Source organism: Oryctolagus cuniculus, chromosome 9 (genome assembly GCF_051225735.1).
Source record: "Oryctolagus cuniculus isolate XC-2025 breed Fujian yellow rabbit chromosome 9, ASM5122573v1, whole genome shotgun sequence".
Classification (NCBI taxonomy): domain Eukaryota; kingdom Metazoa; phylum Chordata; class Mammalia; order Lagomorpha; family Leporidae; genus Oryctolagus; species Oryctolagus cuniculus.
The window spans coordinates 109,748,304-109,766,798 of record NC_142875.1 but is presented as its reverse complement, the minus strand read 5'-3'; the positions used below and the strand labels follow the sequence as shown (position 1 = coordinate 109,766,798).

At 45.7% G+C, this 18,495-nt stretch overlaps 1 protein-coding gene across 8 annotated transcripts in view; it reads right to left on the bottom strand.

Moving 5' to 3' along the window:
- The window catches only part of ETV6 (ETS variant transcription factor 6), a 270,828-nt gene that overhangs the window by 31,710 nt on the left and 220,623 nt on the right, over positions 1-18,495 (bottom strand). For 7 of the 8 annotated variants that reach the window (XM_070049388.2, XM_008259620.5, XM_051850775.3 and 4 more), the window contains one exon: positions 8,253-8,387. The exons of the other annotated variant lie outside the window; for it this stretch is intronic. In XM_070049388.2, coding sequence (XP_069905489.2) covers positions 8,253-8,387 — 135 coding nt within the window. The remainder of the gene's footprint in view (positions 1-8,252; positions 8,388-18,495) is intronic. 8 annotated transcript variants of the gene reach the window in all.

Genomic DNA, 18,495 nt, shown 5'->3' with positions numbered 1-18,495 from the left:
ACGCTCCAGAGAGGAAAGGAGAGCTTGCACAAGAGTGGAATGAGGTCTGGTAACAGCAAGATGGTGTTAACAGGTGCCCCAGAGGCCCTACTACCAGGCAGAATGGGAAGTCAAGATCTGGGCCTGCTCTTTTTCTGGTAGGCACTCTCATTACCTGCTGTCAGATCCAAGAATTGCAGAATGCACAGGGGTACAAAGGGTTAATCCTCTGGTTGTTAAATCTGAGAAGAGACGGCTGGAAGATTAATGGGAAGTTTGCAAAGGGAACATGAAGGACCTACCACGTGCCAGGTACTACAAGGTCACATAAAATGCAAGGAGTGTTGGCTTTAAAACAGGCTGTGTTCTGAACATAATTAAGGTTGGCACTTCAAATATATTTTTCCATAGAAATTATGCTGCAGATGGTGCCTAGTTAATCCATGAAGCTGTTCTAGAATAATGGTGTGGGGAGGCAACAGGCCTTCCTATGAATGGGATGCACAAATCTAGTATCTGCACAAAGTATGTGCAGTTGCAACAAGAATAGCTAAGAAAATTAGAAGCAACACCATCACGCAAGTATGTGGATATACTTAACACTACTGAACTGTTCACTTAAAAACTGGTAGGATGATGGGGCCATTGCAGATACAGCTGCCGCCTGCAAGGCCAGCATCCCATATGGGCGCCAGTTTGTGTCCCAGCTGCTCCACTTACAATCCAGCCCCCTGCTATTGGCCTAGGAAAAGCAGCAGAAGATGGTTCAAGTGCTTGTGCTCCTGGTACCCACATGGGAGACCTAGAAGAAGCTCCTGACTCTTGGCTTCAGCCTGGCCCAGCCCCAGCTGTTTTAGACATCTGGGGAGTGAACCAGCAGATGGAAGATCTCTCTCTCTCTCTCTCTGTAACTCTGACCTTCAGATAAATACAGTTTTGAAAATAAAAAAAAAAAAAGTTAGGATGGGAGGCGGGCATTGTGGTCTGGTGTGTTGAACTGCTGGTTGGCATGCTTGCATCCCATACCAGAAAGCTAGTTCGAATTCTGGCTCCTCTACTTCTGGTCCAACTTCCTGCTAACACACCTGGGAGGCAGCAGATAATGGACCAAGTATTTTTGTTCCTGCCACCCACATGGGAGACTTGGATGGAGTTCCTGGCTCTTGGCTTTGGGCTGGCCAAGCCCCAGCTGTTGCAGGCATTTGGGGAGGGAACCAGCAGATGGAAGATATCTCTTTGTCTCGCTTTCTCGCTCTGTCACTCTGCCTTTCCCATAAATAAATAAATAAATCTTAAAAAGGATTAAGGTGGAAAATGTCATATAATATGTATTTTATCACAATGAAAATTTACAAAAAGCAAAAAAAAAAAAAAAAAAAAACCTAACCAAATAATGGTAAGAACTACTGAATAATGTTAATGAATAACATTGATTGAGTGCTTACTGTCTGGCAAGGTGCAGTTCCAAGGGCATTTCCCATATTAACACTTTTCATTCTTACATCAACCTTACTAGGGAGGCTTCAAAAAGTTCACAGAAAATGTGTACTAAGAAAAAATTATCCATGGATATAAAATTTTTTTGGTCCAAATAAAATTATATTCTCTACAAACGTTTTGGAGCATCCCTGAATGAGACAGGTATAGTCGTTTTCGTTCTTTTACATATGGAAAGGTCAACACAAGGAAGTTAAACTGGGGATCTGGGATTTGAACCAGGAGGTCTAGATCCACAGCACCCATGTACAATACATTCTCTGGCTCCATCATATATTACACAGCTAAAATGTGTAACAGAAATATCAAACCCAGTTGATGGCCTTCTTGACAGTTCATTTATCATCATGATTCCAGCGACTAAAGAATCAGGGTGGCTTTTACAACAACCAGAAACAGGATGTGGCCTGAGCAGCTGAATACTTCCTCTACCTGCTGTCTACTCAGCAGCTGTGATCTGAGGGCAGGGTCTCAACCGGAGCCCCCATTTCTCATAGGCTGGAGAGTAGCATGCTGAGTCAATTCATCCTAAGGGAGTCAACCGTTCATCAACATTAATCTAGTCCAATTTAGTATGAGATTTTAATATCACAAACTGAGGCCATACTTTGGTTCTCAAAAGGTGTCCTTGACATTCTTTTTAAAAAATTAACTAATTTAAAAGGGAGGGAGGGAAGAAGGGAGGGAAAGAGTATCTCTTCCAAGCACTGGTTCACTCCCCCAAAACCCACAACACCTTGGGCTGGGCCAGGCCAGGCCAACAGGAACTCAATCCAGGTCTCCCATGGGGATGGCAGGTACGCTAGCACTGAAGTCATCATGCGCTGCCTCCTAGGGTGTGCATTAGTTATTTGCTAGAATCAGGAGTGGAGCTGGGACTTCAACCTAGGCACTTTGATATGGGATGCTAACATCCCAAGTGGTGTCTTAACTGCTTTATCAAATGCCCACTAACTCGTTTTAAAAATTTTTATTTATGGAGAGACAAAGATCTTCGACTTTCTTTTGTTTAAATCTGGCAGTACTGTAAACAGGCATGCTGGGACCTGTGCCACTCTATCTGAGTCAGGGGGCCTGAAAATTGCCCTGCTGTCCTTGTCTCAACTTCTTCCTAGTTTCAGGACACGTGCAGAACAAAAAGGTACCAAACTGTCATCTGTGGTCTGCTCATTCATTCTGCAGTGGAATGAACAAAGGACTGGTGTCAGCCCCACCTGGGCTCAAACCTGAACTTTGCTACTTGACTTTGGGGCGTGTTACTTTATTGCTCTTAGTGTCTACGTCCTCATCTACAAAGCGGGGATAATGGTATTAGCTTGTGAGGACTACATGACTTAAACCTATAGGAGCTTAGAACGGGGCTGGGCATACAACAAAGACCACACTAAATGCTACCTATTACTTTGTTACTGCAATGCAGAATCATGTACTTCATCTTATTTAATCATCTCATTAAAGTTGTATGAGACTTATACCTCCAAAGTCGCTTTTGGTGGTGGGGGAGGGCCAGGAGGGGGACTGTTCCCCTCAATCCTGCAATCCTATAAATGAATCTTCTGTGAAGTATCACAGAATCCACGCTCCCTCCCCACTTGCAACAAAGAAATGAGACCTCTCTAGCATCTGGGCCATTGCCATGTGCTAGCTGCAAGGCAGAGCTCTACAATGCTTGTAGCTTCCCATTGTGACGTGAAGTTTTCACCCCAGCAGAACAGTCACCTTAAAACTGTGTCCATGGTTGCAGAAACAATCACAGCACTGGGTATCTAAATATCCTCAAATTAAAATGATTAAAAACGGGGGCCAGCATTGAAGCACAGTGGGTTAAGTCACTGCTTGTGATACTGGCATCCCAGGTTGAAATGCCAGTTCATGTCCCAGCTACTCGGCTTCTGATCCAGCTCCATGCTATTGCACCTGGGAAAGCAGTGGATGATGACCCAAGTGGCTGGGACCCTGCCGCATGTGTGCAAGATCCATGTGGAATTTCAGGATCCTGGTTTTGGCCTGGTCCAGCCAGCCCTTGGGGCCACTTGAGGAGTCGATCAATACATGCAAGATCTTTTTCTCTCTGTATCTTCCTCTATTTATCACTTTGCCTTTTGAATCAATAAATCTTTAAAAATAAATTTAAAAAAGTAACAGGTACTAAAAAATGATTAAAAATGACCTCGTATAGTCCCTTCGATGGGGCACAGGAAAGGGTGGAATTGAAGAACTGAAATTGTAGGAGAGCAGCAGGCATTTGGTCTAGCTGTTAAGATGCTGGTTGGGAAACCCATGTCCTGTATTAGAGTTCTTGGCTCCAGTTCCTGATTCTAAATTCCTACTGATGTAGACCCTGGGAGGCAGCAGGTGATGATGGCTCCAGTAACTGGGTTCTTCTCACCCAAATGAGAGACTTGGATTGAGTTCCTGGCTCCTGGCTTTGGCCCAACCTACTCCTGGCCATTGCTGGTGTCTGGGGAGTTAGTCTCTCAAATAAAATTAAAACAAGAAAGAAATTACAGGAGGGTGCACCCAGCAAGCAATGAAATGTGAGAATTTGAGATACATGGATCTTGTTCTTCTCCCTGTAGACTACATGCAAGTCCGGGCCTGCAGAGGTGATCGGGCTGAGCTGGGTCCATTTGGAGACTTCAGTCCCCACCTGTGGCTTATTTCACATGGCCCAAGCAGCTTTTAAGGAATCACTACTCAAGCAGTACCAACACCAAAGGATCAGTGGCAACTGAGTATGTTTTGGGGACAAAGTCTTTCTTCAGAAAAGAGCTAAAATCAGTAATTTATTTTGGAACTTAAGGCATCAAAAGAGGTTGTCATTACAAGTGCATGTGACAAAACTGATCTTATCATTGCTTGCTGGTCTGAAACTTACAAAGCTGTTTTGTCTCTGGGTTTTTGTGAAAGAAGTCGGATCACTATTTATTTTGTCTCTTCTCTAATTTACCTACCTACCACCTACCACCATGCAGATAAAATGAGTCATAACCATCAAACAAAAGGAATCTGCTTAAACTGAGCTTTTTATCATGAAATAAATGAGTGACGCCCCCTTTGGGCTGACTAAGGGCAACAATATCAGGAGTTCTGATATTGTGAGACAAATGAGGACACAAGGATTTTGACTGTGACAAGACCACGCGGGAGGACACTGTTAGGAGTTTCTGGACTTTAGGTGCCCAACATCTAGGAGGTGGAGGGTGCGTCTTATTCACCTTCATAGCCCCCGAGAGACTCAGAAAGCTTGAGTCTAATGTTCGTGTTTTAAAGTTGGGCGAGATCTGAGACATATTTTGCGTAACACCCCCTTCTTCGACTGGGGAAACTGAGAGCCAGGGAGAAGAGACACTTAGCCCTCAGGACTTGTTTGGGCAGAATGCAAGATTGGAACCTGATTCCCTGACTCACAGATGCCATCCTTCAAAAACTTCTATAAACACAGAGACATCCCAGTTTGTGTGGGATAGTTCTGGTTTATGGCTGTTGTCCTGGCTTAGTTACCAATGGAGCCCTGCGTCGCTATCATCAGTGTCTCTGGCTGAAAAATTATAAGGTTAACCTAATTATATAACATCACCCTCCTTTCCCACAACTAATAGGTAAGGGAAGAGAGTGGAAATGCTGGTTTTCCTGGATGAAGGTGGTAATCGGAGGACTACCTTGCCCTAGGCAGGGTGGGATTTCAGACTAGAGTACAGGACAGAGATAACGAGCACTTACAGAATAAAGGGTGGAGCTGGTGTGGCCATCCTTTCCCGCAGGGCGGAGGGGAAGCCCTGAGCTTCCACTAGTTCCCTAGCTCCTGGCAACGCCTCCCAGCTGCTGGTAAGAAGGGGAGATTCCAGTGTGGTCAGGAGGAAGTGCTGCTGGATTAAACAGCACACATCTGTATTGTGGCATCAATTCCTACTGTGAAATTATTAGTGTCTGAACTGCTGATGCTGGTGGCTGTGATGGGGTGGAGTCACAGGACGGCTTTCCACCTTCCTCTGCACACCCTGCTGTGCAAGGCTGCTCCCGAGTCAGCTGGCCCTCTCTGGATTGGCCCTGTGCTCCTTCCATTCTGCCATTTACATGTATGTTCATATATGTTAGTAGTAACATGAGTAGTCCTGGGCCAACACACTTTTACATACTACTGTGTCCCTAATTCTGTAAAGGAAATCCCAGGAAGTCATATTTGCTAGGTGCAATTTCCCTTTACAGACTCTTTTATGAGTACTTCATTTGTCTGTGTGTTCACATATGCCCACATCATCCCATTACTCTCCACAGTGGGATACAACTGCGCTCACTGCAGAGGTAATTCATTTGGGGGTGCGTTTTTTTCTTTTCAGTATAGAAGGGTAAGTGGGAGGAGGTGGCTGAGGTGGGGAACTTGAACTGATCCACTCACCTCTTTACTAAATGGTCTCTTTATCATTAAGGACACACGTGCTGTCTCAAATTCTGGGAGAAAGGGCGCCCTCTTCTTACCTCCTGTGTGCCTTGGATGGCAGATCCCAGCCTTTAAAGGGGATCCTATTAGATACCACCTGATAGACACCCACACTTCCCTTCTCACGGTGCCTCCCTGTCCATCTGGAGCCTGCAGGGCGTCTGAACAGACAATGGGGCAGGGCTTGTACGCTCAGATCTTGCTTCCTGGCTGTCAGCTTTAAAGAGTGGTCTCTGGCAACGTACCGGGCACTTTCAAGAGCTGGGTCTGAAGCAGAGTTAACTGGTGCACAGAGCGATGAAGCCCTTGACCTTGGCCTCATTAGCTTCATTCTCTTACCTACGGGGCTCACCACTACTGACACCGTAACGCTTGAGAGCACAGCTCATTACAGCATATGCCTTGGCACATCTGTATTTATTTGGTTTGAGAGCAGCTCCCAGAATAAGCTAGCTTTCTCTTGATGAGCTCCTGCAATGAGAACAACAACAAACACACCTACTTATGAGTCAAATCAGGCCGTGGAGGGAGGGTCTATGTAATGTGGTGAGACCATGGCCTCCAATCACACAGAATTTCTGGGGACAGAAATTCCAAGTAGGATTTTTTCCCCCCGTAGTGAGAGAGAGAGAGAGAGAGAAATCACATACTCTTTATAACTGAAAGGGCAGGCGAGGTAATATATTTCTTGCCTTAATGTCAAGCTTCAGTAAACCCACCTCCTCTGATAGTGGCTGTTGGCTATTATGCAAGTCGGAAATGTACAAGGTGGGGGTAGCTGCTAAATTTAGCAAGGGTAAAGCCAGGGAGGAAAGGATGAGAGAAAGAGGCAGGGCGCGTGCAAGCAATGCTTGTTTGTTCTCTATCAAGGAAGGGAGAGGACCTGCTGTGAAACGCCTGCACAGGAGGTGGTGTCCCTTGCTCGCCTGGAGTCAGGCTCTCTTCTGGGAAGTGTTAATTAAGAACACAAAAAAGTTATCATTTTTTAATTGGCAAATAATAAAACACAAATCCCCCATTCTTGGGGATGATCAAGTAATTTAAGGAAATGTCCCAAAGGGCCAGGGGGTTTTAGGCCCCGAGTTGTCCGTTCTAAGGCAAGTACGTGTGGAAAAGCCCTACTGCGTGTGTACGTACTGCTGTGCGAGCAATGCTGGGCAGCAACCATGGGCGTGATGGACCTCACCGAGGCAGGACTCAGCCCTGAATGCCATTGCATACTCAGGGGATCAATAGAATGCGGCTCAAATTAAGAACCTTAGTCCCTCTTTCTGCACCCAAACACCTGCTTTGGAACGATGTACAGTGAGTGCATCCAAGTTCTCCACACTCTGGTTCCAATCTAACCTCCCTGGTCTAGCTCTGCACTAGTAAAACGCTGATCACTCTTGAGGCAGGTGATGGCTCTCAGGGGGTGATTATCTGATCCCATTTGGGCTATGTCTGAGATTCTTCATACCAAAAGGGTGGGGAGGAGGAAGCTCAGTTCTACAGTCCAAGTCTATTCTCTATTCCGAGGCTTTACTCTACCCTCGTGTCATTTTTCTCTGCTTGGAACGTTCTTCACTTCCTTGCTACAGCTATGGTTGGAGTAAGATTTGGCTCTGGAATTCATGTAGGCATTTAAACTCCCATGGCACTGTGAGGGTGGACATTTAATCCAGTTATGGTCTTTGGTAGGGAGAAGTCCTTAGGGCACTGGGAGTGTGCCACTGGGAGGTAATGCTCAGGAGAGGGCTGCTTAGAAAAGCTGAGCGGGACCCAGTTATTCTCGGCTTCCTGGCTTACTTTGTGATCTCTGCCATTTCCATTGCCATTTCTGACCTCACCAGATGGCTGAACCAGAGGGGCCTGTCTGACCTTAGACTGTGGTCCTCCAAAACTGAGAGTCAAAATAAAGCCCCTTTATTACTAAGTAGCTTCTCTTAGGTATTTCATTGTAGTAAAGAAAAAAAGCTAATGTGCCTGCTTATCAGAATCCTGCAGGATCTTCCAGGAACCCTCAGACACTCTTCCTTTACGAAGCTGACCCTGCTTCCTGTATCTGGATGTAATCGTTCCTGCCACTACCTCTTTAGGGGACCTACCATTAGGGGGATGCTTTTATGCTTCTGTCCAAATTCATCTCATCCCTTCACTTAGACTGTGAGCTTCAAGAACCAAGAGTCTTATTCATTTTGGCATGTCCCATGGTGCCTTAGATATTGCAAACATTCGCTATACTTTAGTTGAATGAAAAACGAATTTACATGAATTAGAGCAGCTTATCAAATTCACAACTAAGCCTTCTGGTTTTAGCTAAACCTTAAGCAAGGCGAGAAGCCTCCTCCAGTACCTTCTTCATGGTTCTGGTGCAGTAGGACCTCTGGCTGCGTGTGGATAGAGTTCCCAGGGTGGAAGAATGGTGAGAAAAGAATCCGGGGTTTCCTCTGCTTCAGGATATGCTGAAGGAGTTCATAGAGCACATCACCTGGAACGAAAAAGGAATGGGAAATGCAGAAACGAAACACCTTACTCAACACCCATGTACTGAGCCACTGCTGTGTCTCTGGCACTACACTAAGGATAGGAAGGTGAACCAAATAAACAGATGACAGGGCACAAGGCATGACACCTGAAACTCACAAGAGCAGAGCCATGCGATTTAAAATGTTTAATAAACTTAGTAATTTAATTCATTAATTTCAGGGGCAAAGAGACAAAGATCTCCCATCCACTGGTTCACTTCCCAAATGCTTGCAATGGTTGGGCTCAATCAAGGCTGAAGTATGGAGCCAGGAATGCAATCCCATTCGACCTTGTGAGTGGCAGGAACCTAATCACCTGTTGCCTCCCAGGGTGTGCACTAGCAGGAACTTGGAATCAGGAGCTGGAGGCAGGTATCAAACCCAGGTTCTGCAACATGGGTTACAAGTATCTTTTTTTTTTTTTAAGATTTATTTTATTTATTTGAAAGAATTACAGAGAGAGGCAGAGAGAGAAAGGTCTTCTATTCGCTGCTTCACTCCCCAAATGACGGCAGCGGCCAGAGCTGAGCTGATCCGAAGCCAGGAGCCAGGAGCTTCTTCTTGGGTCTCCCATGTGGGTACAGGGGCCCAAGGACCTGGGCCATCCTTCACTGGTCTCCCAAGCGATAGCAGAGAGCTGGATTGGAAGTGGAGCAGCCGGGACTCAAACCAGCACTCACATGGGATGCCAGTGCTGCAGGCCAGGGCTTTAACCCACTGCACCACAGCGCCGCCCCCGTTACAAGTATCTTAACCAGTGTCTCAATCACTAGGCCAAATGTGTACCCCAGTCATATGGTTTTATAAATCAAACTTTAAAAATTATGAATACAAGGGTACTTTAAAAGGTTCACAGGGAAACAATTAAAAGGTAAGTTTAGGGGGTGGCACTGTGGTGTGCCAGGTTAAACCTCCTCCTGCAATGCCAGCATCCCATATGGATGCTTATTTGAATCCTGGCTGCTCCATTTCAATCCAGCTCCCTGCTAGTACACCTGGGAAAGCAGAAAAGGATGGCCCAAGTGTTTGGGCTGCTGGGCCCATGTGGGAGACCTGGAGGAAGCTCTAGGTCCCTGTCTTTGGCCTGGCCCAGCCTCAGCTATTGTGGCTGTTTGGGGAGTGAACCAGTGGATGGAAGATCTCTCTCTCCCTCTCTCCTCCTTTCTCTATAACTCTGCCTTTCAAATTAATAAAAAAAAATTTAAAAAGGTTTTTGGCACAAACATTGAAATTCATGTTTAGTTTTTTCATAATACGCACTTTCCATGAATATTTTGAAGACTCCTAGTGGTATACAAAGAGTTTAAAAAGTGAAGAAAACCAGAAATAAAACAAAAATCACCTACAATCCATCAGTAAGACAGAAAGACAACCTGTTAATAGTCTCCCTGTAAATTACAATCAGGCTTGACTTGTTCAGCATCCCCTTTCCCTGTGTATCATGTTTTAAAGACTTTCCTATATTCCTGACTGCCTTAGTAGCTGCGTAGTAACAGCCCATCAGAGGCATATGCAAGATTCTACGGAAATCTAAATCGCCAGCTGATTGCTATAATTTTTGTCAAAATATCCTAATTTTTTAACAGATAAAAATTAAATTTTAAGTTTTAAAAATTTAAGAGCTTTGTTTGTGCTTTAGATTAGTCCAAGGATTATGAGTTATTAAGCATTAGTGTTTTTAATGTTTAATGACAACTCATAGATGCTTCATAGAAATAGTCCTTACAGAGGACAACATACCTTTCTAACTCACCACATTCCCAGGCAGAAAGAGGAGAAAATTGAAAAAAAAAATTTCTAAGGTCAGACACTCTAAACACTGAAGATGCTTTATAAGGAACTGGCACACTCTAGGATGCCTCCCTCCTTTCAAAATACATACAGGCATGGCTCCAGCATCTATAATTCCTAGAAATCATCTTGAGATGTCACCCTCGCAGGGGATGGTGGGGGCTTCTCTGAGCTGAGGCCCTCTGTTCTGGTATCTTTGGTATTGAGGTGTCCACCCTGGAGTTAATGAGTAAAACAACTGTCGCAGTATGGTCCCAAACCTCTGGCTTAGATCCAAGTTCCACACGCAGGTGGGTGCCTCAAAATCCATTAGGGGTGCATTACTAAAATATCACAGGCCTCTGACTGTCCCCCCACACAGATATGCAGTCAACAATTGTACCAAACAATGGGCCTTTATTGCTTATTTTAGCCATTCTTAGAGGCTTTAATTAACAACTTAACTGCATATTTTGGGCTGTAGATATTGTCATATTATTTTTTCTTTCAAACTCAGCATGAACCCGAGAAATGTGCCATTATTAATTTCTCTCCTTTCGTAAAGCCCCATTGCATCAACCGTACCAAAGTAAGTTCCACGGATACCCTAGTCTAAGCAATTCCTGAGGGACTGTGCATCTTCACTTCGACGTCGTCCCTCCCTCTACCTTTGCATTTTGGGCGGTCTTACTGTCCTTGCTTGCTGTTAATGACGAAAGGAGCCAACAGACATCAAAGAGCTGAAGACAGTGTGTCTCCTGGGAATTTCATTGAATGGAGATGGGCAAGGAAGTGCAGAGGTGCTCTGAGCTGGACGCCTGGAAACGCTGGGTACCAGATAGAAACACGGTACATGACTGCATCTCAGGGCAGGAAGGAGTTTTGGAACTTATGGACTCCCAACCTAGTAGTCATGGTGATGTCTTTGATAAGACGGGGATGTGGAGCCCGAAATACCGTCCTATTTTAATGATTCATATTTTAATCTCATATAAAAATAAGCCCCAAATCAACACTTTGGGTTTTTTGGCTTAGTGCAATGTCTTCCTGAACTTTTCCTAATTTCCAGAGCCTCACACTCACTGGGCTTCATCCTGTGGGTTTGATCAATGTTTTATTTCAGTAGTATGCAGAATAGAAGGCGAAAACACTTAAAAATGTGTTCCTGATGATTACTATTCCTAAAAAAAATGGTCAGTAATTAGTGTATCCGTTTTGGATGGGGAGGCCAGGAAATACAAATTTAGTGTCTGTGAGGGTGTTCAACTTTGCTCACTCTGGCATGGCAGTGAGGGGCACACACAGATGGCAGAGGCAGTGACCTTGAGCAAGTCCCTGGGCCTCTATGCAAAATGCGTGCAGTAACACCTATGTCAGACACAGCTGGGAGGGTAAGAAAGGGAAGTGCCAAGGCATATCTACACAGCAGGCTGCAGGCTGCTCCCTGGCCCTGCTGAGAGACTGTTTCTGGAGCTGGAGAAGCTCCTGGGAGTGTGGTAACCACGCTGTTTTCTGTGTTTGCATTCCTCTTCATACATAGGGCAATGGAGGCAATAGCACTGCCCTAGAGTCTGCACCCTCCAGGGTGAGTGGTTGGTGCAGCAGTTAAGATGCCACTTGGGTCGCTTGCATCTCATATTGGAGAGACTGGGTTTGAGTCCTGGCTTTGCTGCCAATGTCCAGTTCCTGCTAATGCATACCCTGGGAGGCAGCATGGGATGGCTCAAATAGTTGGGACCCTGCCCACTGCATGGGAGACATGAATGGAATTCTTGGCTGCTAGTTTTGGTCTTGCCCAGCCCTGTATGTTCCAGGAGATCTCTCTTTCTCTCTGCCTGTCAGATAGATAGGTAGGTAGGTAGGTAGGTAGGTAGACAGACAGACAGACAGACAGTCTATACACTGGAGTCAGACTGGTGCATTCTCAGGGAAGTCCCTGAACTCTGCTAGGCCTCAGTTTCCTCGTCTATAAAACGGCACTGTTAATGGCATCTATTCTGTAGGATTTTTGTGAGGATTTGATGTAGGTTGACTCATGTAATAGGGTCATTACCGTGTCAACCAAAAGCTGGCTGTTGCTGTCACGACCACTCAGCACGATTATTACTACTGTTGCTACAGCAGTGCTTCACGACAGATTTGTAGACCTTCTCAGGGTCTACATTCGGAGAACAGAGGAGGAAGGCCAGGGTCATGGCTCCAGAGAGGCCCAGGAAGGTCAGCTGAGACCACTCTCCCTCTCTCAGGACGCCTCTGCTGGGAGGCTGGGCCGTCCCTGGAGCCGCCATGTGCCCTGCCATGTTTCCCAGGCCTGCTTTGCTGCTCACTTTAGCCTCATCTGGGCGCTGCAAAGTGGGCCAGGCAGAGGAAGGGTCTCTCTGAGTGTACAGGGGAAGGCAGTGGAGGGAAAGTCCAGGGGGAGTCTTCGTTTTCTACCTTCAACCCTAAGTCCACCATGAGTCCTGGTGCGATAACTTTCCTAAGTGCCACCCATGAGGGACAGCTAATGAGTGGACAGCCAGGATCCACGGCCCCAGGTGCTAGGCCAAGTAAAATCTGAACTCTAAGACCCTAGAGTGTGGCCACAGCTGGATCAGTCCATTCATGAACACATTTCCTCAGCAACCAGAGGCGTGGCTGGGGAATGTGCTGTGTGGATAGATGTATCACTCCCAAGGTGAGGACTGGGGAGGGGCATGGGGGAGGAGCCGGGGAGGGCTGGGGAACCAACATACTGTACATGCCCAGTATGTGCATGACTGCTAGCGTGTGCCCATAATAGCTTGGAATCCTAGACCAAGTGGATTCTTGGACTCCAACCCCAGCTCCCCATCCCCCACCAAGCAGTCATTGAGTGCTTCCTGTGATGGGCAGCCTGCCACGACATAAGCAAACCACTTTCTTCTGCTGAGCCGGAACCTGGCTTTCCCCTGCAATCCCTGTTCCTTGGTCCTTAATTCTGTGATCTGGAGTAGCACGGGATGTGTATCTTGTCTACAACAGGTTTCTAAATAAATGAAGATGGTCCCTTAGTCCAACATCAGCCTGTTCTCTTGATGCATTCCTCAAATATCCCTACCTGCAGCAGATCACATCTAAAAATACCATGAACAAAAGGATCTTTGATATAAAGGGGATATTTCAAAGTAAGTGCTATCTATTTGCCTATTGAAAATAAATAGCATGAACACTGGGTACCTAGCTTAGCTAGTGACCACTGGCTTAAAGTTAAGAGGCACTTTTCAGAAAGTACAGACATAGCCTGTCTGATTCTTGACACATCTCCCTTGTCTTCCCAGGAAAGGAATAACTAATAGTAATTGAGGCTTCTATTATACTAAGCAAGACCTATTGGTCAAGGGATGATAGACCCAGTATCTTCATGCACATATGCAGAGTTCAAATGTACAACGCATATGCAAAGGTGGATTTGCTATACAGCAAGGGAGCTTCAGGGTCCTTCACTTGCATAGCTCCTGAGAGGAGTCTTAGGAATATTTGTAGCCTCCAAATTAAAAGCTGCAGCCACTAAAATACAGATATCCTCCTGGTGCACGCATGTACACACACATACACGTGCACACACACAAGACACACATGCAGTTCTGTATTGGTGATCTTGATGTGGGAAGCCAGGCACCTACTCTGGTGCCTAAATTCTCCTTGTTTCAAACAGACTGTAGGGAGAGTAAGCAATACTGCTGCATTATTGCCTTATTGACCTCACAGGGTCTGAAGACCAAGAACAGGGAGGGCTATCTGGGAGTTTTGGTTGATTGAAGGTCCTTTTAGAGGAAAAATCTTCGGTTCTGGAGCAGGGAAGTCTCAAGTTCGAAATCTGGTTCTTGTATTTGTCAGCTGCACTCCCTCAGGCAAAGTACTTCTTGTCTTTGAGTCTTAATTCAAGACTTAGTTCAGTATTCTTTTATATAAAATAAGCATAATGCCACAGACTTGGTAGGGCTGTTATGAGGATAAAGAGCCGATACGTACAAAGCACCCCTCCGATGTCTACCATGATACACTCAATAGATAGTGTCGCCTGTAAGTATGATAATGAACAGACTGGTCTCCAAAAAGCAGCACGGATTTTCTTTGCATGTGCTTCCAATACAAAAGCACTGAGGCAAAGTAGAAGGTTCACAAAGTCTTATTCATATGTATGGGACCCTCCCCCACCCCATCTGACATTGGTGGATACCGTCATTTCCAGTTTACAGGCATCTCTCACCATTCAACCTCTTTCTGCAGGCTTCTTCTCTTTGGCACGCCCCTAGGTTCAAGTCTACCCTGCTCCTGCACACGTTTGTGTGCACGTGCATGAACACACACCTTGTTCTCATCTTCGCTTCAGGGCCCTGCTCCTGCCTGTCTCCATCCATCACAGCCAAACTTCCCTGAGAAGCTGTCCAACTCTGTCATCTCTCCTTCCTCACCCTCCATCCTGGCTTCCACACCACCCCTTCTGCAAACTGCTCTCCCTGAGGCCACCTCCCCACCGCCCCTGCTGCCTAACCCAAAGGGCAATGGCCGGTACTAGGGGAACTACCCGACCCCCTGGCAACATTCAGCCCTAGGAATCGCCCCCCTGCCCCCAAACGCTCCAGGGTGCACGGACTCCTGCTTTTCCCAGTTTTCTTTCCACCTCTCTGCTCTTCCTCCGTCTTCAGACCTTCAATAGGAAGCTGGGGTCATTCACGGGTACCCATGACCTCACCAGCTAGTTTAGGCTAAAATCACTCTAGCCAGACACAGACATACGTTTGCACTCCAGAACCACACTCAGAGTCCTGCTAGGTTCTTCCTGTGGGATGTGACACAGGCATCACACATTTAATGTGTCTAAAAGTCTTTCCCAGCCAGAGTGTGTGCCCTCGCTGAGTGGACGCTCAGGTGTCAGGCGGCCAGAGACCTGGGAGCAACCCTTAACTCTCCCCTCCCTCTCCTCTAACAGATACCTAATGGGTCACCAAGACCTGCACACTCTGCCTTCTCAATGATACTCAAATCGTTCCCTTCCCACTGATGGCCCTGTCATAGCTCAAGTCACCACCACTGCTCCTACACACCTGCCATACAAATGGCCCCACCTCCCTCTCTCGCCTCTGCACCTTGTCATGCCAATCCTGTCCTTACAGAATCTTGAATGGTACCCACCTGTCTTTAACATTTAAAATCCTGAACATGACCCTGCAAGGACACTCTACTGAAAAAACAATAAAGGTGTGACTGAATGAATGGTTGTAAAGCGACACTGCCTTCCATTATATTTCTTCCCCCCAAGAGTTTGTTTCGTTGGCCTCATGCTGGGGGTGGTTGGGGAATTTCCAGTTTGTATTATTATAAATAGAATCGCTAAGGGCATCTTTTTCCCCCACTCACTGCTGGATTATTTCCTTGTGAGACTGTTAGGAATGGAATTATCCGTGAAAGGGTATGATTAAAGTTCTTATTACACATTTCTTGTTCCAGAAGGCACGAGCCCCATGCTTAGTGTCATCCACAGCCTCTCCCATGGGGCTCCACCCCCTTCTAATTTCTCAAGTGTAGGTTTAAAGCAGAACCTTAACATTTTTAAAATTTGCATTTTCAGGTAATGACCTGCTATGTGCATAGTCTCACATGTAGATTATCTAAATAAATTTGCAAACTGTTCTTTCATTTTTATTCAGAGACTTTAGTTTCCTTCTAATTCTTTAAAAACAAAACAAAACCAAAAAAAAAAAAACCCAAAGCATGCGTGGTGTGGGAGGGATACTCTTCAGATTTGTCAGGAAACTCTGTGCCAGGTCCTTCCTGCCTGTGGGGTTCGGCATGAAAGCCGGGGCTTGCGTCCTTTCAGTTTCATCATCCACTCAGTGACAACACCTGTGCAGTACAGCCCAAGGGGGAGCCCACTGGTGGCCCCAGCAGGCCATTCCTGCAATGGGACTGTCCGGTTTTCCAGCTCCGCTCCATCTTGGCTTCTAAGCACTCCACCCCATCCATCCTTGGAGGCTGATTGAATTGCAGACCCCTTTTTATTGAGTCCAGAATACCCTCTAAGCATAAAAATACACTAGTCATTTTACTTAGGAACGAAAATTTGAAATTTAGCTTAATAATTATGTCTTAGACACCAACACCCCGAGAAAAAGGGGGCAGATTGTGGGAAAATGTGGATGTTATACTTCAGAATGCCAATCATTACGCTAAGTGAAATAAGCCAGACCCAGAAAGACAAATACCGTGTATTTTCTCTTATTTGTGGAAGTTAATATATAGAGTATAAAAAGCGTGTGGAAGTCCTATCACTTGGTATTTAGTTACAAATACTGCTTCATTGAGCCACACAAAGTAAATGACAACATACTCTCCTTTCCCCACCTTAAGGGAAAAAAAAAAAATGGAGCGGGGAATAGGGAAGGCTCTTGGAGTACTAGTAATGTGTTGTGCTTAATTTGCATGTTGGGGCTGGCGCCGCGGCTCAATAGGCTAATCCTCTGCCTGCGGCGCCAGCACCCCAGGTTCTAGTCCCGGTCAGGGCGCCGGATTCTGTCCTGGTTGCCCCTCTTCCAGGCCAGCTCTCTGCTGTGGCCCAGGAGTGCAGTGGAGGATGGCCCAAGTGCTTGGGCCCTGCACCCCAAGGGAGACCAGGAGAAGCACCTGGCTCCTGCCTTTGGATTAGTGTGGTGTGACAGCCACAGCAGCCATTGAGGGGTGAACCAACAGACAAAGGAAGACCTTTCTATCTGTCTCTCTCTCTCACTGTCCACTCTGCCTGTAAAAAAGTTAAAAAAAATTTGCATGTTGGTTATGAGTATGCTCGGAGGACAAAAACAAAAAATCCTCAATGATCTGTACACATGTGTGTATTTCTTGCTATTTATAGTGTATTTCGATAAAATGTTTAAACAATAAAATTTGAAAATTTTAAAAATGTATATTATGAAAAAATAATTCATGGATTTCAAAAATTCTTGCACCAAAATAAAATTATTTATAAATTTAAAAAAAACAGAATTACTTAGAAAACTAATTACTCTTCGATGGACACAGATAGTAAACAAAATAGTATATTTTTAGGGAAATAGAAATGCTGTGAAATTAGCACGTGTTTATTAAAGGAAGTGCTACGTAGTTTGACTGTACTAATACAGCATCGCCTAATGTGACAGAAGGATCTGTCACCATCATAATTTCATACATACGATGAGATTTAAAAAATTAAATGCCTTTCTCCTAGGTGACTCCTCCAGGTCTCTGATGCGTGGCGCACACTTTTTGACTTGGTCAAAGGCACAGGAAGACGGCAGCAGCCACTCCGGGTCTTCAGTCTGAGGTCCCGTCTGCTGCAAGCCCCACGCGGCAGGGCTATAACTCCTGCCCTGGGACCCTCCTCAGCTCCTTGGACTGCAGCCTCAAACAGCCGACAGCCAGTCCAGCAAACCACCAACCACTGCCTCCCAGAAACCAGCAGGCAAACGGGGCCAAGAAAGCGTCTGTAGATACAGACCTGTATTTTCAGTTTCACTTTGAGAGGAAATTTTACTGTATTTGAAGACTACGAGCAAAGCATATTTCCTAAGATGAAGGTTCTGGGATCCTGGAAAGGGAAGAGACTTTTCCAAATCGCACTCTTGTACTGTCAAAGGACTGCATATTTTAGTATACTCAATCCCCATATAATTAGTAAATCCCAATATGTTCTTGCTGAATTGAAGCAACTCTGAGAACATATTTCTGTTGCTTATTCAGCACTGACAGAGAGTGTAGAATGAATTAAATTAAAATAACAGATTATTTTGTTCATAGAAAATAATGGGCATATAAATCCATTTTACCTGAATGCCATGTAGCCATGTACTAGATAACTCCAACGAGGTAACAGAAATGCTAACTTGTCTGTTCCTTTTTTTTCCCTCCTTATTTTAAAGTTTATCTATTTATTTGAAAGGCAGAGTCACCGCCCCCACCCCGGGGGGTGGGGGCATGTTCATTCTGTGGTTCACTCCTCAAATACCTACAACAGCCAGGGCTAGGCCAGGCTGAAGTCAGGCAACAGGAATTCAATCTGGGTCTCCCATGTGGATGGTGGGGACCCCAGGCCTTGAGCTGTCACGTATTGTCACTCAGGGTGTGCATGAGCAGGAAGCTGGATCAGAAGTGGAGGTAGGATTCCCTCCCAGGCACTCCAGTATGGAATGGAGGCATCCCAAGTAGCAGCTTAACCCACTGCGCCACAATGCCTGACCTTATTCCTTCTTATTAATGTGCTTTCTCAGAGTCTCAAAGTAGCCTAGTAATCAAATACTTCTCTGA